The sequence below is a fragment of the Tachypleus tridentatus genome, chromosome 10 (genome assembly GCF_004210375.1).
Source record: "Tachypleus tridentatus isolate NWPU-2018 chromosome 10, ASM421037v1, whole genome shotgun sequence".
NCBI classification, from domain to species: domain Eukaryota; kingdom Metazoa; phylum Arthropoda; class Merostomata; order Xiphosura; family Limulidae; genus Tachypleus; species Tachypleus tridentatus.
In genome coordinates, this window is record NC_134834.1 from 111868648 (window position 1) to 111895173 (window position 26526).

Genomic DNA, 26526 nt, shown 5'->3' on the forward strand with positions numbered 1-26526 from the left:
TTTTCTTTTTAAATAAGTCACTGATCTGAGTATTTCTAAGATTTATTTTCAGTCTCTTACATTCAGTAACTCTTACAATACATTCTGGTGAACAGAAAAAGTATCCTAAGAAGAACTTGTTTATGTAGCCAGATCTGCTTGAAGAAGAACAGCGAACTGACAACTAGAAGACTGACCTTCTTATAGTATGCTGGAGACTTCGGGCCCAAACTGGTTTGGAAACATTAGAAAGTCAGCCAGCTCGAACACCCAGACCCTCGACCAGCAGTAACAAACAATGGAGGTCGAACAGACAGGTTTTTCGGGTTCGACCGACGGTGAGGAAACCGCTACTAGTAATGGACCATCTCCCACCACTCCAGCTGCCAGCCCTAACGGTACAGCCAAGAGTCCCGTCAAGACATTAGGAACAACTAGTCCGGCAAGTCCCCCAATCGACAGCCCCACCAGGTAAGAATACAAACTTCTACCCACAAGGGCATGTTTTCACTTTCCCTCGTCTTCTTTCAACACTTCTGCCAGCTGATGAAACTGGTTCTATTAAAACTTGAACGACATTCAGACATAGAGAAAATAAAAGGAGTTAACTGTATCTTTCCAGATGTTACAGACGACCCGACTGACTATTTCTTTGTATCATTATCAGCAGTTTTAGCTGTTGCTGTGAATTACTATAAGCAGGATTATCTGTTTTTTGCATATGATTATAAACAAGATAAGCTTTATTTGTATATGATTAATAGCAGGATTAGCTGTTTCTGTGTATCGTTATCAGAAGGATAATGTGTTGTGTACATGATTTCAAGCAGGATTAGCTGTTTCTGTGTATCGTTATCAGAAGAATAATCTATTGTATACATGATTTCAAGCAGGATTAGCTGTTTCTGTGTATCGTTATCAAAAGGATAATCTGTTGTGTACATGATTAATAGCATGATTAGCTGTTTCTGTGTATCGTTATCAGAAGGATAATCTGTTGTGTACATGATTTCAAGCATGATTAGCTGTTTCTGTGTATCGTTATCAGAAGGATAATCTGTTGTGTACATGATTTCAAGCATGATTAGCTGTTTCTGTGTATCGTTATCAGAAGGATAATCTGTTGTGTACAGGATTTCAAGCAGGATTAGCTGTTTCTGTGTATCGTTATCAGAAAGATAATCTGTTGTGTACATGATTTCAAGCATGATTAGCTGTTTCTGTGTATCGTTATCAAAAGGATAATCTGTTGTATACATGATTTCAAGCATGATTAACTGTTTTTGTGTATCGTTATCAGAAGGATAATCTGTTGTGTACAGGATTTCAAGCATGATTAGCTGTTTCTATGTATCGTTATCAGAAGGATAATCTGTTGTGTACATGATTTCAAGCATGATTAGCTGTTTCTGTGTATCGTTATCAGAAGGATAATCTGTTGTGTACATGATTTTAAGCAGGGTTAGATGTTTGCGTGTATAAGTGGAATTAGCTGTTTCTGTATATTATTATAACAATATTAACTGTTTACTTAGATTATTATAACAATATTAACTGTTTATTTAGATTATTATAACAATATTAACTGTTTATTTAGATTATTATAGGTCAGATTACCTGTTTCTATATATGATTATAAGCAGGGTTAGATGTTTTGTCTGCTATTTTAAGTAGGATTAGTTGTTTCTACCTATGAATATTAGAAGGCTAACTGATTTTGTTTATGGCTATAAACAGGAATATCTGTTTCTATGTAAGATTAAAGGAAGGGTTAGCTGTTTATGCAGATTATTATTTGGATGGCTATTTGTGAGAAGTGATAGCGGCTTTATCTTATGCATTACATGCTAAATATCCAAGTGTTATTCCATTAGATTGCTTAAGTACACCCTTTTAAAGGACAAGTAAGCGGTGTGTGTGTGTGTTATGATCTTTTAACACACAAACTGGAGTACTTGTCAGTTCTGCTATGTAAATTCATTACTAATGAAAGATTACCTTAGGACATGGAAAGTTGCTTATCTTAATCAGTGATGTCGAGAAAACTCACTTGTAGAGAAAAATATATATGTAAAAACGGCTTGTTTGGGTTGAGAAAATTTTTACGTAGAGGAGCGAAACGTTGTTACTTATCTTGTATGTAATGGTAAATGACGCACAAACGCGCATAAAAATTGGAAAAAAAAAAAGTGAAACCACAAATAGCCGTGAACCCAAAATACCTTTGTACCAAATTTGTTAAAGATTCATCAACAATAGTGAAGAACGCCCATAAAAGTTAAAAAACTGATAATTCTAACTCAGCTCGATCCACATCCTGTGAAGTAGTTATATGGATAGCAAGTAAACAGTACTATTATATTTATATAGATATAAATGATCATTACTGAATGGATTACTTGCTACTATAACACGTAGTAATAACTCATTTCAAGCTACGAACACTTACCAAATACAGTAACATGAAATCCATTTAAACTACTAAACGCTGCTACAACACATAGTAACAAATCCAGTCAGGCTAGTGAAACACGTAGTAATAACTCTGTTCAGGCTACGAACACTGTTACAAAATATAGTAACGCGAAATCCATTTAAACTACTAAACACTGCTACCACACATAGTAACAAATCCAGTCAGGCTAGTGAAACACGTAGTAATAACTCTGTTCAGGCTACGAACACTGTTACAAAATATAGTAACGCGAAATCCATTTAAACTACTAAACACTGCTACCACACATAGTAACAAATCCATTCCGGCTACTGAAACACGTTGTAACAAATCTGTTTAGGCTACGAACACTGTTACAAAATATAGTAACGCGAAATATATTTAAACTACTAAACACACATAGTAACAAACCTATTCAAGCTTCCATCATAGTAATATAAATAATTAAGGGTACTAACGTTGCTACAGTCTATGATACATGCCACTAATTCAAATACTGATATAATCACAAAGTATCGCCACAAGTGCATCAACACCGCCACTACGTGACTTTTTCACGCTAATTACACGGTTAGGCCTAAAGTAGACCGTTGTCTCGTTTTCAAAATGACGATGAAGGTGCAAATTTAAAAGTAGTTTTGATTAAAAAAATGAAAAGTCAGATATATATATTGTATTAAGTGTAACGCTAGTAGGCTTAATGTTAAATACAACGTCATTAGTTAGATTATTGACTCTGTATATCCCGGTATATGTTGCCTTAATAGTTTTATCTTTTCACAGATGGGACGGCTGTTTCTTGGGTCATTAAATGTTCATTTTTTCTAAGTTAAAATTGTAAGTAAGTGTAGTTCTGGTTCTGAGTCTACAGACATTTCACACTAACTGAGGTGAATATTTCTATGAGTTATTTAATCACTCTAGTAGGTGCAGTATAGCTTACTTTGAAACTTTTAGAAATTTAGCGCAGTACTTGAGTTTGTTTTATAGAATAGTTATAGATACTGTACCCGAATAACAGTTCAAGCAACAGTTGTGTATCCGAGTGATAGTTGTGTATCCAAGCAACAGTTGTGTATCCGAGCGACAGTTGTGTATCCGAGCGACAGTTGTGTATCCAAGCAACAGTTGCGCCTTGTTGCCTATGTTAATCTTTGAAGATCGACATTAGAATAAAAATAAATAATTCTTTCATTCATTCATTTTGTCCAAATGGATTTCTGTTTTGTTTTTGCTTTACAGAAACCAGTGTTCTTTGTAAGTGTTTTATGTTCTATTTTCTTTTTACCATTTATATATAGAAACAACCTAATACTAACTTTACTATAACAAAGTTTCTTAATGTTCATCTGTGAATTAATTAATGAATTATGTGTTTGGTTATCTTTATGGATCAATGCCCCACTAATGTTTACTAATTAATGTCTTTCATCTTAATAAAACCGTTTCTTGCTTAAACACATCTTGACTTCGCTTATCAAATTATTATATTTTTTATTTGGTTGCAAGGTCTGAGTCGGTTTGTGTTTTTACTGATCAAACTTGTTGAGTTTTCTATCTGATTAGAATAATTTTTTTAGTACCCATTGACGCCAGGGTCGGAGAATACAGTATAAACCTAAATACCACTTAAAGATTTATTTCTATCTGTGAGATGTCAAAATTTGGACAAGCATTCAATATGAAGTTGGGGTTTTAAATGTTTTAATGTGTATTCTAGAAGTTTTAGTGATCTATACTTTGGAAAAATTGTCAAGATGTCATTCTTTTCGTCTGGGTTATTAGATAGCATTCTCAATATAACATTTTTATAGAACTTTTCTTAGCAGTAAATGTTTGGGAAAAATAGGGCAAGCATTACTTATTAAGTTTTATAATTATATTATCCTTTATAAAATTAATAATCTTCATAAGAAATTCCAAATTTTTGAGTAGATTTAAACTCAGCCGTTAAAGGTTCTTTTTACAAAATATTCTCCAACGAACCAGATTTTTACATACGCACACTGAATTTGTATCTGAAAAATGTAAAAACTTTAAAGGCATAGTACTCAGCATTAGTCCCTCCCTCTCTAGCAGACTACATTTTACATACACACACCGAATGTGTATCTGAGAAAATGTAAAAACTTTAAAGGAATAGTACTCAGCATTAGTCCCTCCTCTCTCTAGCAGACTACATTTTACATACACACACCGAATGTGTATCTGAGAAAATGTAAAAACTTTAAAGGAATAGTACTCAGTATTAGTTTCTCCTCTCTCTAGCAGACTACATTTTTTGGTCGTGTAAAATTTTTACTGTTGTTTTCTCTTTTTTTTTTTCATGACATGGTTCAGATTATATATTAACTATTATTTCCCTCTGGCGGTTGTGAACAAGTTTAAATTTAAAGGTAATAACTAAAACGTTAGCATCCTTCTTTAGCTCAAATTTTCTCCTTCAAAGATAGCTAAGCCTTTGCCTGTTCAGAAATTGGACCAGACGTGTCTTAGCGTTCCTCCACTGTGAATCCAAAAATTCATAGTTTGCGATACATTGCCGACAAATAAATCCATATTTTGGGGCCCAGGCGTAGTCAGCAGAAGCCAAAGGGCGTTCAAGAGGTGAACGAGAATTATAGGGTATGACCTCTTGAAAGCGTAGCTCCTAAACATTTCAAACGAATCAATTCTTAAAACGTGTGTGATAAAATGTGGACACGCTGTCCATGAGCTCAAACTTAGGGACGGCAGTATCCATGTATAACTAACTAGCCCAAAATTCTGAAACAAACAAACAAAAAACTCTTGGTGGCTTATGCGATAGTATGAATTAAGACGTTGTATTTTTAGAACATACAAAACATCTAAATGTTTTAAGGATTAATAGTTACGTTTTAATAATGCTCACCAGTTGAGTGTTTATAAGCTTAAACCGGATGCAGTGAAGATCCTAGATTGGTGAATTTCACTGTAATTTTATAGTTTGAAAGGAAAACGTCAACAATGCCTGAACTATTTTCATTTTGGGGATGTTGTGAAATATTATGCTTATATCCGATTTAGAGCTTTACAAACAAACTTGTTATAATTATCCATAGTTTTTAAACAACACAGGTGGCCCGGCATGGCCAGGGGGGTAAAATCGTTCGACTCGTAATCCGAGGGTCGCGGATTTGAATCCCCGTCGCACCAAACATGCTCGCCTTTTCAGCCGTGGTGACGTTATAATGTGACGGCCAATCCCACAATTCGTTGTTGAAAGAGTAGTCCATGAGTTGGCGGTGGGTGGTGATGACTATCTGCCTTCCCTCTAGTCTTACACTACTAAAGTAGGGACGGCTAGCGCAGATAGCCCTCGAGTAGCTTTGCGCGAAATTCAAAAAACAAAAACAATACAGGTAAATCGTGTTATTAACTGGTTGTCGATCAATTATTCCATGGTGTATATATACGTTTCAAAATCTGATGTTGTCTTAATGAAAGATTGTGTCGAATTTTAAAACGTTTTGTCTGAATGGATTTGGTTTCAATAACCCATATTTAAAGTGTTTAAAGTGAAATATTAAAATATATACGACAACAGGAATATCCATTTGATAGCAACCATGATTTATGAAAAAGAATAATTGGTACGGCTTAATTTAACTTCAAGAATTAACATATAGATATATAATACAGATAATAATTAAGCCTAGTGCCTATGCGTTTATTATTTTTTAAAATAAAGCTTTTTAAAACTCATATACTTGAGAATGATCGCACTTGTGACTGAAACATCATACATGTTCTAAAAATAAATCCTACTTACTGCAAAATCTGTAACTTGTAATAAAGTAAAACTAAACTCTGTCATTATTTAATTACTTTAGTTCCTGTTGGTATTCAGAAGAAATATTAAAACAAGAAAGAAAAACGACTTTATAAAACTAAAATGTTGTTTTTATTTAATTAGACACTCAACATTTCGCTTTATATTTTCTGCAGGAGCGTGAACTAAGTTGTAGTCTGTGTACTGAAAGTATGAAATGAAATATCTAGAAATCGAAACTGGAAAAATATTTCTTGATTTCGTGTCTCCTGTGATTAAAAAGTTCATCTAATACACGTTTTTAAAAATTAGGATTGATTGAAAAGTAGATTTTAAAAATTATATTTTGGCCAATAACCTGTGCTTATTGTTTTTTTTAAATTACGGTTGGTTGTGGCTTATGTTGAATCGAGCTTTCTCAGACCCATCAAAACATGACAAGATGGAGTTTTTAGAAACTTCCCGGAAGGATATGTTCTTCTTTCGGCACAGTATTTGAATTACGCAATTAAACATCTGACGTTAGGCTGTAAAATAATATCATAAGTTTAATAACTGATTTTATTAAATGTGGTAAATGTTACCCCCTAACTGAACGAGACTAAAAACGTACACGTATAGGCCGTACTTAATTAACTAATGTTAGGCCTAAGATAAGTGGTTGTTATATATTTCGATGTTTGTGATTATAATTATTTTTTATGAAAAATTATACACGGACATTTCTGTAAGTTAGAAGAATTTTATTTGCGAATAAAAATATGTTTACATAGAGAAAAGTCCGTTTGTAATTCTACGTATCCATTACCTACATTTGAATCTTAAAAATCAACTAGAATTATTTTGTATTATTTGAAATTGAAAGTTCTGATACCTCAGCTTAATACTTAACACTCGTTTATTTCCTGTTAAGTCAGTTAATTGGAAATATAATGGATCATGGTTTAGGCTTATGATTCTGTTTTTATAGAAGTAATGATGCAATAAAGATAGTAATTTGACCGCAAGTGATATGCGAATCTCTGCTATTCACATACATATTCGAAAAACAATAAATTAGCTTATCTTCTACACGTAACAGTCAAACAAAATGAACGACTACTAGACCTAACATTTTTACATTTACGTCGAACAATAATAAATTAGCCTAACCTGGATCATAATAGTTAAATTGGATGAGCGGCTACTAGGCCTCACTTTCACTTCATAACAGTTATATAAAGTATGCTCTGAATAAGCCTAACACATACACCAGTAAAGCCACATGAGTAAGTGAACCTATGCACTTAATCTGAATAGATACCATATTTTAATATGCATAGAAACTAATTCGTATCTCAGGCTTTCAGTAAATTATATTTAAAACCAAACATTAAGATAAATCAAACTATTGCAAAGATTAGTGATTAATTGTTAGTAAAAAATAACAAAATTCAGGTTTAACAAACTTATTATGTGATAAGATTAGGTGAATTCTAACCTGTATCAAGCATGTATTTATGTTGCCACAAATAATCCATAAATGTTTTGATGACGAGGAACCAACTTTAAGAAAATAAAATTAAAAAACAACTTGAATGAGTGATAACTAAATCTTTATTACAAGTTTAACTAAACCTTGTACATCTGTTACTATATAAACTTATAATTAAGTTTATTACCCATTCAAACTTTATAAGAATTAACAAATATACCTAAAATACAATTTATTTTCCGCTGTTAACACAATGAACAAAATATAATGTAGACCAGGTCCACCGGTTTATCATGAAACATTAGTTATTTTGTTCATGACAGTTCATTTTGTTCACAATGTAGTTTTCACGATGGCGACTGTCCTGATCACAACGTGTGCACTAAGAACAAAACTTTAAAAGAACTCCACCCAGATTCTGCGATTCTTAAGCCGGGCCCAGTCAGTCACGTGATCACTTTTCCTTCTGCAGCTAAGGAAATAGCAATGTTATAGCTCCACCTTTCCTGCTGAGACCTTGCCGTCACATGGGCGGTTACTGACCACACCACGCCTACGAATTAAGTACAAATTTATTTGAACTGCATATTATTGTCGAGCAGTATGATTTATCCAAATACGTAACTTAACACCACGCTTTCCTTTTATAAAACGAATAAGTCGACAAAAAACACTTGATAAAAATCTCCAAGAAAATTCTGATTACAGGTTTGTTCCGCCAGAGAACACAAAGCACGTGTCTCTACTAATCGTACATGAAGATGATAGACCCAATGTTGTTTCGAAACATGTACGTTCTCTCAAAAATAATTTACTTCATTGACAACTTATTATTATAATATATATATATATATATATATTTACTTAATCCAACATTATTATTGGATTTCTTTTTTCGGTAAATAAAGCTATAACAGGATAAAGGTAATTATCAATAATTGTTATGCTTGGATGAGAGAGGTAACATAATTCAACTTGAATTGTTGATTATATATTTACATAGTTCAAGGGTCATGGATGTATTACTTACTGAAAGTACAAATTATTAGAGCATTGGTTTATCTCACAGTCAAATGTGTAAGTAATAACAGAACAATATGACTAATGACTCTGTTATATAAAACATGCTATAAGTACTCAACATATGTTTATTAGTAACTGGGATTATAACAACTACTTATTCTAAAAGATGAACAGGCGCTAGATTCACCTTCAAAAGTCTTCTGGATACATAATTAACTATTCTTCAGCTGCGAAGTCAAACAGAATGACCTTTTCATACAATTCTGGTAACTGTTGACGCTTCATAATGTTCATTTCTCCGTCTCAGGAGAGAACGGAATATTATCATTCATTAAAATTAGCTTCTGTTCATTGACAGCAAGCACGAGTGTTCGTGCGCAGACGTCATTTGCTCATGTGGTGACGTGGGAAGTTTAATATTAGTTTGATATTAAGGTTTTAGTTTCATTTTGTCAGTCGATATGAGAGCTTTACCTAAAACCAACGTTTTGCAAGTATTTCAAGTCATAGTACCAAAGACATTATTAGAAGATGGATGCTGGATGGTCACCACTGTCCTAGATATTTGGTGTAAGGGGTGTGTTTTTGTTTGTGAAACATATTGCAACGTTACAACAGGTTATATAACATCAAGAATGTATAAATAGAAACATGAACCTGAAGATAACCTAGAAAGGTCGAAATGTTGTTTTTTCTTTATCCGTAAAAGTGTCAATACCCATACCAGCCGTTCTGAGATACAAATAATTTATACAGTACTAAAGGTTTTCAAACCTCGTGTTTCACCTATTATATACCTTTCATAGGCAGGTGGTTAGGACTCGCGATTTACAATTTGAGAGTGAAGGTTACGACTGTAAGAACATTATTGACGAGATGGTAAAACAAGAGTGTAGCTGTTAGTGTTGTTAACTAGCTGCCATACCCATGGTCTGTCAATTCAAAATTAGGAACGGTTAGCCCTCGAGTAAATAGATAGGCCCGAAGTACGGGACACAAGCAAACAGTGAATGATTATACAAGTCTATATGTTCTAAAACTAAGCTTTCAACGACTGTATAGTAATTATTAAATGATCTAATACTGGGCTTTCAACGACAGTACAGTAATTATTAAATGTTCTAAACCTGGGATTTTAGCGACTGTACATTAATTGTTAAATATTTTTAAACCTAGTATTTCCACTATTATGTAATACTAAATGTTCTAAAACTGGGTTTTCAACGACTGGAGAGCAAATACTAAATATTCTGAAGCTCATTTATCCATTATTATATATTACTAAATATTCTAAAACTTTAATCTCAACGACTGTACTGTAATTATTAAATGTTCTAAAACTTGTATATCCACGATTATATAATGTTAAAAATTTTAAAACTGAGATTCCAACGGCTGTGCAGTAATTATTAAATGTTTTAAAACTGGGATTTTAACGACTGTACAGTAATTATTAAATGTTCTAAAACCGCACGCTCTCAATCCTAATGTCATAACTTTTTGGTACAAATCTTACTGTACAGGATGTAACGCGAAATAAATTATACTTAATCGGTAAATAAATTCAAAATGAAACAATACTACAGGGTGTTCGGAAAATCACTGTGCAGTTTTGTATGTTAATAAACAATTAATACTACAGGATGTTCGGAAAGTCACTGTGCTGTTTTGTATGTTAATAAACAATTAATACTACAGGATGTTCGGAAAGTCACTGTGCAGTTTTGTATGTTAATAAACAATTAATACTACAGGGTGTTCGGAAAGTCACTGTGAAGTTTTGTATGTTAATAAATATATTAATGCACAGCGACTTTCTGAACACCCTGTATAAATTGTTTAGTTTTCAGTTGATTTATTCATTTTAGTTTATTCTGAGTTACTGATTTTTACAATAAGTAAGATTATTTTTAGAACACGGCCCGGCATGGCCAGGTGGTTTAGACACTCGACTCGTAATTTGGGGGTCGCGGGTTCGAATCCCTGTTACACCAAACATGCTCGTCCTTTCAGCCGTGGGGTCGTTATAAAGTTGCGGTCAATTCCACTATTAGTTGGTAAAAGAGTGGCCCATCAGTTGGCGGTGGGTAGTGATGACTAGCTACCTTACACTACTAAATTAAGGACGGCTAGCGCAGAAATTCAAAATAAACAAACGAACAAAACTTTTAGAACAGGTACAACTATTAATAGTACGAACTGGTTAGGTTTCAGTTGGCTGATTCAGTATATTTTATTACAAGTTACAGGTTTTTACAATAAGTAAGATTATTTTTAGAACAGGTACAACTATTAATAGTACGAACTGGTTAGGTTTCAGTTGGCTGATTCAGTATATTTTATTACAAATTACAGGTTTTTACAATAAGTAAGATTATTTTTAGAACAGGTACAACTATTAATAGTACGAACTGGTTAGGTTTCAGTTGACTGATTCAGTATATTTTATTACAAGTTACAGGTTTTTACAATAAGTAAGATTATTTTTAGAACAGGTACAACTATTAATAGTACGAACTGGTTAGGTTTCAGTTGGCTGATTCAGTATATTTTATTACAAGTTACAGGTTTTTACAATAAGTAAGATTATTTTCAGATATATCATTCTCAAGTTTTATCGATATCTTCTACGCATTTTCCAAACTAATTTTACTTGCTCTAAGAGCCGAAACTTATAGTAAAACACTGCTACTAATTGTTTAGGATGGACGTGTGTAATGCTACATCTGGAGAATGTGTTTTATAACAACGTTTAAAAAGTATATAGTGACAAGTAAATAACAATGCTACTGGCTACGTGGTAAGTGATGTTAACAGTTGGTCCAAGTCGGTACACGCCAATCTATTTGTGTAAGGTTTGAAAATCTCTGACTGTAGGATTAACACAATACTTCTTTTGTTACTGAGGTTCATAACGTCTGCTTTAGTTGTTTTTTTCTCTTAGCAGTGTATTATGGTTATCCGTGAGCAACAGATACTATCGTAATGGAATGATCACGAGGCTATTACCTCTATCTGTGTTTGCTGAAATGTCTCCATATGAGCCAACATACATGAATGAGGGTGGTTTTTTAATGTTACACGTACATTCTTTATAGATGATTTCATGTGATCGTGACTGCATTCGTTGTTAACAAATCTAAATCTGATTGATAAACTAGAGCTAAGGTACTTGTTTAACAGTAACCCATCACTTGGGCTGCTGTAATTAAATAATATGATTTAATCATCATATTACAGACCCCAAAGAGCAAAGTGATTCTACCCTTTGCATATACAGAGGTTCAGAGGGGTAGGCGTTGTAAATTTTGAAGATTTGGATTCGATTAAGCTAGAACTAGGTAAAAATATTTAACAACTTAATTATTACACTGGGAATATAATTCAAAACAAAGTCATTTCTGTACACGGAAACTTCGTGGTTATATAAACAGTTGATTTTAAAGGTAGCGAACGTTGAATATTTTTTTCATGTCTAGTTTAATGTAAAGTTCTTTATGTTCTTACGTGTATGTTTATTTGTGCTACTTCACAAATTCAGTGTTGTTATTTCTTATTTGACTTGTTTTCATTAAGACAAAATTATTTTCACTCTCAACAAGTAACCTAACAACCATTCGTCCTGTTTCTTAATAACAAATTGTTTCATATTAATAATTCCTTCTCATATCACAGTTTCTAGCCACAACATAATAAGAGGAGCCACTTTTCTGGTTTAATAACCCTTAGTGGCTCAGCGGCATGTCTGTGGACTTACAACGCTAAAAACCGGATTTTGATACCCGTGGTGGGCAGAGCACAGATAGCCCATTGTGTAGCTTTGTGCTTAATTCAAAACAACAACAATAATCCTTTCTTGATGTAGTTTAGTGGCAGAACGTTAGAGGAGCCACCGTACTGCTTTCAATACTCCTTTATTGATAGATTTAGTTTGACGTCATAACGTAGGAAAACTTATTTGCCTGTAACACGTGATCTAACCAATTGTTTGAGAAATGTTTTTTTTTTTTTAAAGATGGGACCCAATGTTTAGATTACTATGTAAATTCTAGCCTGAAGTATTGTACATTTACTGTGTGTACATAAAAATGGTTTGAGACAAAAAAGAGGGAGACAAACAAACGTTCACTTCAAGTTCTGCACACACACACTACAGATTTACTTGTTTGTCCATCTTTACTTCCCCTTATCATTATAAAGTATGAGACGCTTTTTTATTGAGAGAAAAATACAGGTCGATGTTCCAACAGTGGGAAGTGAATAGTAAGGGGATAGCCGTCTTTTGTTGTTTTACCCTCACATATAGATGTAACAAAAATACATTATTTATTCCACTGTTTTAGAATGTACATTACAACAACACGAATGCTGTTCAAAACTTAAGGGGATTAATTTACCTTGAATTGTATGATTTAACACACACCTCTTCACTACTGCACAATATCCAGAATACTGATATTGAACTGTTCCTGTAACCACATTATTATATAGAGTATCATCGTAGTTGTCTTGTTGTTCAGAAGTTACATATTTTCGTACGTTATACTAATTATTTGAATGTATTAACCTTCGAGTGATGGTAATTTTGTTCAATACTCTATGTTACTTCAAACTGTAATCTGTTTATTAAGCTTTTCTGCCAGTGAAGATATTTGATTAGTTATCATTAGTCGCTCTCTTGTACGCTCCTCGCTAGTACAGCGGTAAGTCTACGGATTTACAACGCTAAAATCAGGAGCTCGATTCCCTTCGGTGGGCACAGCAGTGAGCCGGATGTGGCTTTGCTATAAAAAAACACACACACGTGCTTGTAACATGAGTTAAAAACGTAATGTTGTACAATCTAAATAAATTGGTGGACTTTTTATTCAACTGATTTTTGTTTATTGTTAAACGCAAAACTACGCAACAGAGTAGTTGTGCTCTGTCCACTGCGGGTATCGAAACTGGAATTTTAGTATTATAAGCCTTGAGTTTTACCGCTCAGTTACCGAGGGGATTCATTACAGTAGCAAAATTGTTTGATTTTCTAGCACAATTATTAACTTTTTCATATTTAGTACTTCAGTGCAGTGGTTCTTAACCTGGGTTCAATCAAACCCCAGGGGTTCGGTGAGTGGGTCTCAGGTGTTCAAGACACACACAGTGTGTGTGTGTCCGTTTCGTTCACCCCACTCGTATGATTCGTGACGTCATGATCCACTTGGTCATCATTGGCTGCGGCTGATCACGTCACATCACTTGGCCTTAATATCTGTGCTGCAGGGAACTTCGTGCGCTTAGCAGTCGACTTATGACTGTAGTAATCGTGCGTCATTTGTGATTTATTTCCTAATCTTTCAATCCCTTCATGCTGACTATGTCGAGCAAAAACAGAAAGTAGTCGGACGAATACGTACAATATGGATTCACGTGTATAACGGAACACGATGGGAGTCAGCGTCCTCAATGCATGATTTGCAATGCCAAGTTGAACAATTCTAGTCTAGCACTGGCAAAACTAAGAGAACACTCCCTAAAGCTGCATGGAGATGGGAAATACAAAAACACAACGCTTGCTGAATTCAAGGTAAAGAGAGCCAGGTTCGATGAAAAGGCTACTTTGCCTGTTCTCGGCTTTGTACGCATCGACAAACCAATCCTCACAGCGTCGTACGAAGTTGCGATCACGCAAAGCAGGGCAAACAACACATCATTGGTGAAGCACTCATAAAACCAGCTGCGTTAAAGATGGCGAATATCATGCTTGGAAAAGCTGCTGAAAATAAGTTATCCCAAATTCCTCTTTCAAATTACACCATCAGCAGCAGAATAGATGACATCTTGGCTCAAGTAGTTGCAGATCTGATTTCAAGCCCAGCAAAATTCAGCCTTCAACTCGACCAGACCACCGACGTTTCCAATCTAAGCCAGCTTGCTGTATTCGTGCGCTATGTGAAGAACGACGAGATAAAAGATTTTGTGTTTTTCTTATAGCAAAGCCACATCGGACTATCTGCTCAGCCCACCGAGATAAAAGAAGATATTTTATTTTGTAAGCCTCTTACAACAACAACTAAGGCAGCCGACGTGAAGAAACTTATGGATGACTTCTTCAGAGACAACGATCTTTCGTGGGATATGGTTTCTGCAGTTTGTTCGGACGGAGCTCCAGTCATGCTGGGATGAAACTCTGGTTTTGGTGCGCTGGTGAAAGCCGGTGCACCACACATCATTGTAGCGCACTGTGTTCTGCACAGGCAACAAAAACCTTGCCTTCAAACCTGGCAGAAGTATTAAAGTATTGTAGTGGAATGTGTGAACTTTGTGCGAAATAATGCCCTGAAGCATCGCATCTTCAAAGAGCTGTGTAACGAAACGGGCTCTAAATTCGAGGTACTTCTGTACCATTCTAACGTTCGGTGGCTATCCCGGGGAAAGGTGCTTTTTGCCATGCGTGTGGAATTAGCCCTGTTTTTACGAGAGCACCAACATTGTCATGCAGATTGCTTCAAAATCTGAGTTCATTCTCATTTTGGTGTATTTCCGACATCTTCAATGCTCTCAATCATCTCAATCAACAGATGCAGGGTGGTGGAGTCAACATCATCGAAGCGGAAGAAAACCTGAAAGCTTTTCAAATAAAGCTACCGTTATGGAAACGATGAACAGAGAATGATAACTTGGCAAACTTTCCTCTGCTGGACGACTGTGTAAGTAAGATCGAAGATGTGTCTGAAATCGGAGACATTTCTGTACACGGGGAACTGAAGCAAGCAATTGCCATGCACTTATATGAGCTCGCAAAGTCTCTCGACGGATACTTCCCCATCAGAGAGTCATATCCAGCATGGATTTCGAAATCATTGAACTTCAGCAGAGCCAGGTTTAACAGCAATATTTCAGAACAACAACGCTCTCAACGTTTTGGTGTCACCAAATCGTAACGTACCCTCTTATTGCTAAGAAAGCCCTTGAGATACTCATACCGTTTGTTTCAATGTAACTTTGCGAGCAATCCTTTTCGAGAATGGTAGACATAAAAACGAAAAAAAGGAACAGACTTTGTTGCGAAAATGATATGAAAGTGGCACTTGTCAAGGTGAAGCCGCGCATTTCTGAACTTGTCTCTGAAAGGCAACAGCAAAAGTCACATTGATTTGCAGTAAATATTCATTGAGTTATGTTTTTGTGTGAAATTTATGTTTTGTTGATTTTGTTCTTTGAACACAGTGATATTGTGTGCAACTGATGCATGGTTCATTTTGTGCACTAATAAAATATCTACTTATGTTTTGAATTTGAAAAAATCAAATTTTATTTTTCCAATTACGAATGGTTCAGTGAATGCAAGTACGAAACTTCCGGGGTTCAGTACCTCCAACAAGGTTAAGAACCACTGGTCTGGTTCAGTACCTCCAACAAGGTTAAGAACCACTGGTCTGGTTCAATACCTCCAACAAGGTTAAGAACCACTGGTCTGGTTCAGTACCTCCAACAAGGTTAAGAACCACTGGTCTGGTTCAGTACCTCCAACAAGGTTAAGAACCACTGGTCTGGTTCAATACCTCCAACAAGGTTAAGAACCACTGCTTTAGAGCAAGTCGTCCTTTATGTTCAGCCACCTCAGTGTAAGAATTGTTGGGTAAATACAAGTTATCCGACTTCAGAATTAGACGAGATTAAGGTCGGATGAAGTAGACGACTTTAGTGCAAGTCAATCTCAACTACTGAAATTATATAGGATCAAGTTTCAAACTACTGAAATTATCAGGGATCAAGTTTCAAACTACTGAGATTATCTGGGATCAAGTTTCAAACTACTGAGATTATCTGGGATCAAGTTTCAAACCACTGAGATTATCTGGAATCAAGTTTGGAGCCACTGAATCTATCAGGGATCAAGATTGACACTACTGAGATTATCAGGGATCAAGTTTCAAACTACTGAAATTATCAGGGATCAAGTTTCAAACCACTGAGATTATCTGGAATCAAGTTTGGAGCCACTGAAACTATCAGGGATCAAGATTGACACTACTGAGATTATTAGGGATCAAGTTTCAAACTACTGAGATTATCTGGGATCAAGTTTCAAACTACTGAGATTATCTGGAATCAAGTTTGGAGCCACTGAAACTACCAGGGATCAAGATTGACACTACTGAGATTATCAGGGATCAAGTTTCAAACTACTGAGATTATCAGGGATCAAGTTTGGAACCACTCAGATTATCGGTGAAAGTTCTGAAGTATTAAATAAATAGAAAAGAAATTTAGCAAGGCCCCGGCATGGCCAGGTGGGTTAAGGTGTGCGACTCGTAATCTGAAGGTCGTAGGTCCGAATCCCCGTCGCACCAAACATGCTCCCCCTTTCAGCCGTGGGGGCGTTATAATGTTACGATCAATCCCATTATTCGTTAATAAAAGAGTAGCCCAAGAGTTGGCGGTGGGTAGTGATGACTAGCTGCCTTCTCTCTAGTCTTACACTGCTAAATTAGGGGCGGCTAGCGCAGATAGCCCTAGAGTAGGTTTGTGCGAAATTCAAAAACTAAACTAAGGTAAACAAATTTAAGTTATTTATAATTTAAAGTAAAAATGATAGTAGTTATTTTCTAACACCGGCATTTTTGTGATTTTATATTGCGTATCCTGATAACGTAGTAAAGCGGGGTTAAAGGTCATCAAACATAAGTCTCACCCTGGAGAGACTAAGTCACTACATACACACACACACACTCAATGTCTTGAACTTCTTTCTTTTAAGTTTTTATCACAAGATTATGTGATGAATATTATATTACTAATAGTTGAGTTAAGTGGAAGTTTAAATCAAAAGTTCTATCAAAACTTGAGTTGACAACAATAGTCGACATCATGAACCTATGGTTTGATAGCAGCATCTCACGGTGTTATGTGGAAACCTGCATTGTTACTTTTCAATATGATGAAGTGCTATGCGTGCTTGGTCCTACTTTTGCTAATGAAAATGGACCAGAAGTGACCTGCAGATCTCGTGGTTGATGGTTCTTGTCAAAAGAATGAAGGTCAAATGTTAGTAGCAGTGTTTTGTCCAGTAGGTTCGGGTTTTAGTTTAGCCGTTATAACAATAACGAAATTTATTTTAAAGAAACATCCATTAAAATTTGCAATTTTGTAGGGACCTTATGTTCGATCAAATCACACTCCTTCTGTTAACCCTATAATTACCGATAGCTGTTTATACACATTTATAATGTTTATAAGTGTGTGTCATGATTCTACTGATTACAACGATCATAATAGCATATAATAAAGTACAATTAATACTGTGATATTAATAATAAAGTACAATTAATACTGTGATATTAATAATAAAGTACAGTTAATACTGTGATATTAATAATAAAGTACAATTAATACTGTGATATTAATAATAATGTACAGTTAATACTGTGATATTAATAATAATGTACAACTAATACTGTAATAATAATGTACAATTAATACTGTGATATTAATAATAATGTACAATTAATAGTGTGATATTAATAATAATGTACAATTAATACTGTGATATTAATAATAAAGTACAGTTAATACTGTGATATTAATAATAATGTAAGTTAATACTGTGATATTACTAATAATGTACAGTTAATACTGTGATATTACTAATAATGTACAGTTAATACTGTGATATTAATAATAAAGTACAGTTAATACTGTGATATTAATAATAATGCACAATTTATACTGTGATATTAATAATAATGTACAGTTAATACTGTGATATTAATAATAAAGTACAATTAATACTGTGATATTAATAATAATGTACCGTTAATACTGTGATATTAATAATATAGTACAATTAATACTGTGATATTAATAATAATGTACAATTAATACTGTGATATTAATAATAAAGTACAGTTAATACTGTGATATTAATAATAATGTACAATTAATACTGTGATATTAATAATAATGTACAATTAATACTGTGATATTAATAATAAAGTACAATTAATACTGTGATATTAATAATAATGTACAGTTAATACTGTGATATTAATAATATAGTACAATTAATACTGTGATATTAATTTGTTTGTTGGTTTGTTTGTTTGGGAATTTCGCACAAAGCTACTCGAGGGCTATCTGTGCTAGCCGTCCCTAATTTAGCAGTGTAAGACTAGAGGGAAGGCAGCTAGTCATCACCACCCACCGCCAACTCTTGGGCTACTCTTTACCAACGAATAGTGGGATTGACCGTCACATTATACACCCCCACGGCTGGGAGGGCGAGCATGTTTAGCGCGACGCGGGCGATGATATTAATAATAATGTACAATTAATACTGTGATATTAATAATAAAGTACAGTTAATACTGTGATATTAATAATAATGTACAATTAATACTGTGATATTAATAATAATGTACAGTTAATACTGTGATATTAATAATAAAGTACAATTAATACTGTGATATTAATAATAATGTACCGTTAATACTGTGATATTAATAATAAAGTACAATTAATACTGTGATATTAATAATAATGTACAATTAATACTGTGATATTAATAATAAAGTACAGTTAATACTGTGATATTAATAATAAAGTACAATTAATACTGTGATATTAATAATAATGTAAGTTAATACTGTGATATTAATAATAATGTAAGTTAATACTGTGATATTAATAATAATGTACAATTAATACTGTAATAATAAAGTACAATTAATACTGTGATATTAATAATAATGTAAGTTAATACAGTGATATTAATAGTAATGTACAGTTAATACTGTGATATTAATAATAAAGTACAATTAATACTGTGATATTAATAATAAAGTACAATTAATACTGTGATATTAATAATAATGTACAATTAATACTGTAATAATAAAGTACAGTTAATACTGTGATATTAATAATAATGTACAATTAATACTGTAATAATAAAGTACAATTAATACTGTGATATTAATAATAATGTACAGTTAATACTGTGATATTAATAATAATGTACAATTAATACTGTGATATTATTAATAATGTACAGTTAATACTGTGATATTAATAATAATGTACAATTAGTACTGTGATATTAATAATAATGTACAGTTAATACTGTGATATTACTAATAATGTACAGTTAATACTGTGATATTACTAATAATGTACAGTTAATACTGTGATATTACTAATAATGTACAGTTAATACTGTGATATTAATAATAATGTACAATTAATACTGTAATAATAATGTACAATTAATACTGTGATATTAATAATAATGTACAGTTAATACTGTGATATTACTAATAATGTACAGTTAATACTGTGATATTAATAATAATGTACAGTTAATACTGTGATATTAATAATAATGTACAATTAATACTGTAATAATAATGTACAATTAATACTGTGATATTAATAATAATGTACAATTTATACTCTGATATTAATATCATTAAATACTAATACAATCCTTCGTCTGATTTTTATAGAAAATGTTATTTAACTCGAATGTTTTGATCAGTTCTTTACCCTGAGTTTTGTAACAGAACATTGTTCAACACTTGTGATGAACGGTATGTAACACGTTTGTTATTTTGTAAGCTTTCTCTGTGTTGGTATTTGGGTAATTATGTAGAATACCCAGGAGGGTCAGGTGCACTAGACCTCTTCCTCCTTATTTTGTAAGAAAGATTTCTTTGTTTGTTTTGAATTTCGCGCAAAGCCACACAAGAGCTATTTGTGCTAGGCGTCCGTAATTTAGCAGTGTAAGACTAGAGGGAAGGTAGCTAGTCATCATCTATCACCGTCAACTCTTGGGTTACTCTTTTACCAACGAATAGTGAGATTAACCGTCACATTACAACACTCCCACGGCTAAAAGGGCGATCATATATGGTGTCACGGGAATTCAAACCTGTGACCCTGAGATTTCGAGTCGAACGCCTCAACCAACCTGGTCATGTCGGGCCTTGTAAGAAATAAAACACTGCGGGAAAAGTTTTGGTTACGAGAATGCGCAAAACTATTTACTAATATTTAATAACACGTGTTTGTTAGCCGTGTTTCTTCACCCTGATCTTTCGTCAAAATCTTTCATGCACCCAGTCAGACTCCTAAAATACCCATAATGCAATTTAAGCGTTTTTCTTTTGAAACGTTTAAAATTGTTCGGACTTCATGATTTTAGCAGGCAATACGATAATAACTTTCACGATGAATAGAAAAACAGATAAAATTTAAAACATTTATAAAGTGACTGCTGGTTTCTTATAGTCGTGGGAGTGTTGTAATGTGACAGTAAAAGAGTAGCCCAAGAGTTGGCGGTGAGTGGTGATGACTAGCTGCCTTCCCGCTAGTCTTGCACTGCTAAATTAGGGACGATTAGCGCAGATAGCCATTGCATAACTGTGCACGAAATTAGAAACAAACAGACAAACTATTTATGAATGTAGTTCTGTCGAGAAAGCTTTTAAATGTTCCTGTCTTCATCAGTAAATTGTTTTTTATTTCAAAGTTTATATCTGAAGAAGGACACGAAATATAACGTACACCGTGTGAAATATGAAAAGAAAATGGTGCCAGCACCATAAATCTATCATTATAAAGTTCTCGTTTTCATTTATTTAGTCTATTTTAACAATTTTGTAAAATTCTTCTCTGATATCGTAAAACTCAGTTTCGATACCTTACATCATCGACAGCTCACTCTGGGCATTTGTGGTTATTAACAACAAACAAAGAATATTTAAATCAACCACTTCTGTTTCATTGCCAGAGAGCCTCACAGTATCGAAAGCCACTTTAGAAATGTTCGACACATCCTTTAGGTTTAACAGACCGACGGTTACCACGCCCTCTGATCGTGATATTACTCGCCAAGACCTATTATTTACAAGTAAAAACTATAGCTCAGCGTAAGTAATGACTCGTTCCGCTTCGAGAAAAAAAGACATCAAAATACAAGCATTTACATAACAACAGATTTTCACATGACTTGTAACGAACTACTGAAATGATACAAATGAAACAACTTTGATTCATTGCCTCTCTTTCAAACATCATTAATCTGGAAGTTTGATGTAAACAAGCAAGGCCATTTACTTTTATCATTTTAAATTGTAGCCACCCTTTTCCAATGGAGCAGCCATAATCTTAGAGACTTCCAAAGGTAAAATCTGGGTTCAATTTCCCGTGGTGGAAGGGAAACAGATAATTTATAATTTGATTTTCAGTTAGAACAAATGAGTTTTACTCAATGTGCACTGGTTCGGTCCATTGGACTGACCACATATTGGAAAGGAATATCTTTATCACGATATGTTTGTTCGTGTGTCTGTTACGGAAATGACGTGTGCGCGCATGCGATTTTAAATAGTGAGGTGCGTTCGCATTATCATTTCAGAGAAAAACTGAGTATTATTAAACCCGCGAGACTCCTGTGCTCCGATTGGTGTCTTTATTATAACATTGCTTCTTTAAATACATAATTTCAAGATTGTTATACTATTCCTGTTTGATTAAAATCTTGACACTGACCCATAGTTACCTTACTTGTGACATTATTCAAGTTTGACTAAAATCGTGACACTGACCCATAGTTACCTTACTTGTGGCATTATTCAAGTTTGACTAAAATCTTGACACTGACCCATAGTTACCTCACTTGTAACATTATTCAAGTGTGACTAAAATCGTGACACTGACCCATAGTTACCTCACTTGTAACATTATTCAAGTTTGACTAAAATCTTAACACTGAACCCATAGTTACCTCACTTGTAACATTAATCGAGTTTGACTGAACTCCATTTGTAACAACCCTTTGTTTTCTTTCAGCAGCCATTTTTATATACAATAAACCAACGTATAGAGGCAACTTTTTAACATCCATTTTACGTGGTACTTTGTTAAATGCTTTATGAAATCTCAGATACATAAACCCACATCTTTAACCTCATCTATATAAACAGGGCCGGCATGGCCAAGCGTGTTAAGGCATGCGACTTGTAATCCGAGGGTTGCGGGTTCGCATCCCCGTCGCGCCAAACATGCTCGCCTTTTCAGCCATGAGGGCGTTATAATGTGACGGTCAATCCCATTATTCGTTGGCAAAAGAGTAGCCCAAGAGTTGGCGGTGGGTGGTGATGACTGACTGCCTTCCCTCTGGTCTTACACTGCTAAATTAGGGACGGTTAGCACAGATAGCCCTCGAGTAGCTTTGTGCGAAATTCAAAAACATACAAACTATATAAACAGTAACCTCTTCAAAGAAAGTCATGAGATTAGTAAGGCAAGAATTTTCCGTCAATGAAACTATATTGACTGTTCGATCAAAATTTGACAATTTGTTTAATGGCTTTGCAAAGAATGTTGCATCAGAGTTTCGAAAAACTATTCCTATAACTGATGTTTGTGCTTTTACGTATAGCAAAGCCACATCGGGCTATCTGCCGAGTCCACCGAAGGGAATCAAGCCCCTGATTTTAGCCTTGTAAATCTATGGACTTACTGCTGTACCGGCGGGGGACATAACTGATGTAAAACTGATGAGTGTTCTTGTAGAGTTGACTAAATCTTTTATCTTCTGTATATCTTCAGTTGACGTGGTTTCAAACATAGAAGCTTTCTTATAGGATAAAACACAAAGTTATATATTTTGTAAAACATGTTGAGAATAACATACTTTATTTTTTTATTTCGGAAAACAAAAACAAGTGTTTTCTAAACATTTCATGTTGGTACGAGTAATATTAACAATTTCCGAGTTATAACTTATGATTATTGTTTCGACCTGGCTTGAATGAGTGAAGCCATAAGAATTTGTTTGTTCGGTTTTGAATTCGCGCAAAGCTTCACGAGGGCTATCTGCGCTCGCCGTCCCTAATTTAGCAGTTTAAGACCAGAGGGAAGCCAGCTAGTCATCACCACCCATTGCCAACTCTTGGGCTACTCTTTTACCAACAAACAGTGAGATTGAACGTCACATTATAACGTCTCCACGGCTGAAAGGATGAGCATGTTTAGTACGACGGGAATTCGAACCCGCGACCCTTAGATTACGAGTCGAACGCCTTAACCCACCTGGCCATGCCGAGCAAAGCCATAAAAGAAGATGACATTATGATCCCAAGGAAAACTGTGACTTAATAAAATGCTTCAGGCCTTAACAGCGCCTGTCTGCGGCTTTCAGAGAATGCTTATAATTCAAACATAATCTCTCAAGATCATCGACGTCTTTAGGATCAGCCGTAAAAATTGTGATGTGTTCATCTTCAAGAGGTTTTGTCCCTAATTCATGGCGCTGATATCAAATTGGTGAGACATGGCACCAAGTACAACTTTCCATCATAACGAAGACGAGGTCACAATTCAACTTTCAAAGTTTTTACTAATGGTTAAGGACGTCCACAGACACAGCGGCAAGTCTGAAGGCTAAAATCTGAGTTTCGATGCTTGTCGCTTTGCGTTTATCATCAAACAAGCATTACTAAGTCTAGGGTTACGCAGCAAGGCTCCCAGAACATGAAGTACCATATCCTTATTCGATTACTGATAATCCAGTAATACACCTCTAAAATAAATGGTTTATTGCGCATGCTTGCTGTTTGTCACTACTTGCATAATTTCAAGTTTGTAACAAAATATAACCCAACAGGATATTAAACTATTTTCTTTATCTACTTATATATTGGTACGTTACATGCATTTTAGCTTATACAGTATTTAGTTTTATTAAGTTCATAACAGTGCACGTGCCAACATTAAGGTCACACAACTGGCGTACGAACAATAACCAGATGTAGCGCCATCTCATGGAGTAAACTGACATAACAATACTTAACTTTAAGGTACTATTAATGAGGCATTAACATTCACTAACAAAGATATCACACGGGTTTATAAAAATGATAATTATAGCTATACCGATCAAATGCCCCGTGTGGCCTGGTGTCCTTGTAACTTATGATTTATTGTTATTGCTAATAATATTGTTTTAGTGGGTTTTGGTGTCCTTGTAATTTGTGATTTGTTGTTATTGCTAATAACATTGGTTTAGTTGGTTTTGGTGTACTTGTAATTTGTGATTTATTGTTATTGCTAATAACATTCTTTTAATTGGTTTTGGTGTTCTTGTAATTTGTGATTTATTGTTATTGCTAATAACATTGTTTTAGTTGGTTTTGGGGTCATTGCAATTTGTGATTTACTGTTATTGCAAATAACATTCTTTTAGTTGGATTTCGTGTCCTTGTAAATTGTGATTTATTGTTAGTGCTAATAACATTCTTTTAGTTGGTTTGGTGTCCTTGTAACTTGTGATTTATTGTTAGTGCTAATAATATTCTTTTAATTGGTTTTGGTGTCCTTGTAACTTGTGATTTATTGTTATTGCTAATTACATTCTTTTAGTTGGTTTGGTGTCCTTGTAATTTGTGATTTATTGTTATTGCTAATAACATTCTTTTAGTTGGTTTGGTGTCCTTGTAACTTGTGATTTATTGTTATTGCTAATAACATTCTTTTAATTGGTTTTGGTGTCCTTGTAATTTGTGATTTGTTGTTATTGCTAATAACATTGTTTTAATTGGTTTTGGTGTCCTTGTAATTTGTGATTTGTTGTTATTGCTAATAACATTGTTTCAGTTGGTTTTGGTGTTCTTGTAATTTGTGGTTTATTGTTATTGCTAATAACATTCTTTTAATTGGTATTGGTGTCCTTGTAATTTGTGATTTGTTGTTATTGCTAATAACATTCTTTTAGTTGGTTTTAGTGTCCTTGTAATTTGTGATTTATTGTTATTGCTAATAACATTCTTTTAGTTGGTTTGGTGTCCTTGTAATATGTGATTTATTGTTATTGCTAATTACATTCTGTTTGTTGGTTTGGTGTCCTTGTAACTTGTGATTTATTGTTATTGCTAATTACATTCTGTTTGTTGGTTTGGTGTCCTTGTAACTTGTGATTTATTGTTATTGCTAATTACATTCTTTCAGTTGGTTTCGTGTCCTTGTAATTTGTGATTTATTGTGCTAATTTCTTTTAGTTGGTTTGGTGTCCTTGTAACTTGTGATTTATTGTTATTGCTAATAACATTCTTTTAGTTGGTTTGGTGTCCTTGTAATATGTGATTTATTGTTATTGCTAATAACATTCTTTTAGTTGGTTTGGTGTCCTTGTAATATGTGATTTATTGTTATTGCTAATTACATTCTTTTTGTTGGTTTTGGTGTCCTTGTAATATGTGATTTATTGTTATTGCTAATTACATTCTTTTAGTTGGTTTGGTGTCCTTGTAACTTGTGATTTATTGTTATTGCTAATAACATTCTTTTAGTTGGTTTGGTGTCCTTGTAATTTGTGATTTATTGTTAGTGCTAATAACATTCTTTTAGTTGGTTTGGTGTCCTTGTAATTTGTGATTTATTGTTATTGCTAATAACATTCTTTTAGTTGGTTTGGTGTCCTTGTAATTTGTGATTTATTGTTATTGCTAATAACATTCTTTTAGTTGGTTTTGTACTAAATGTATTTAAATACCTCAAATTATCAATGAAGAATTTTATCACTTACAGTTTCAGTGTTACTATAAATCATATCATGCATATATAGAAGGCTGTTATCTAAAACATTGGTCATAACATTTTATATTGTATGCACTTACTGTTATCAAAATAGTTGTTAGAAATTACTAGATTTTGACAACACTAGGTTCCTCGAACTTGTGATATCTTAATAGGACTAGGTCTTTAGAATTTGTTACATCTTAATAATAACACTAGGTTTCCAGAACTTGTTACATC

The 26526-nt window shown here is 33.9% G+C and overlaps 1 protein-coding gene across 3 annotated transcripts in view; it reads left to right on the top strand.

The window, feature by feature from the left end:
• LOC143230098 (protein grainyhead-like) overlaps positions 1–26526 on the top strand; it is a 163384-nt gene that overhangs the window by 162 nt on the left and 136696 nt on the right. For all 3 annotated transcript variants that reach the window (XR_013016234.1, XM_076463141.1, XM_076463142.1), the window contains exon 2: positions 129–450. Coding sequence is in view for 2 of the 3 variants with exons in the window: in XM_076463141.1 (XP_076319256.1) it covers positions 278–450 (173 nt within the window). In the remaining variant the exon portion in view is untranslated. The remainder of the gene's footprint in view (positions 1–128; positions 451–26526) is intronic.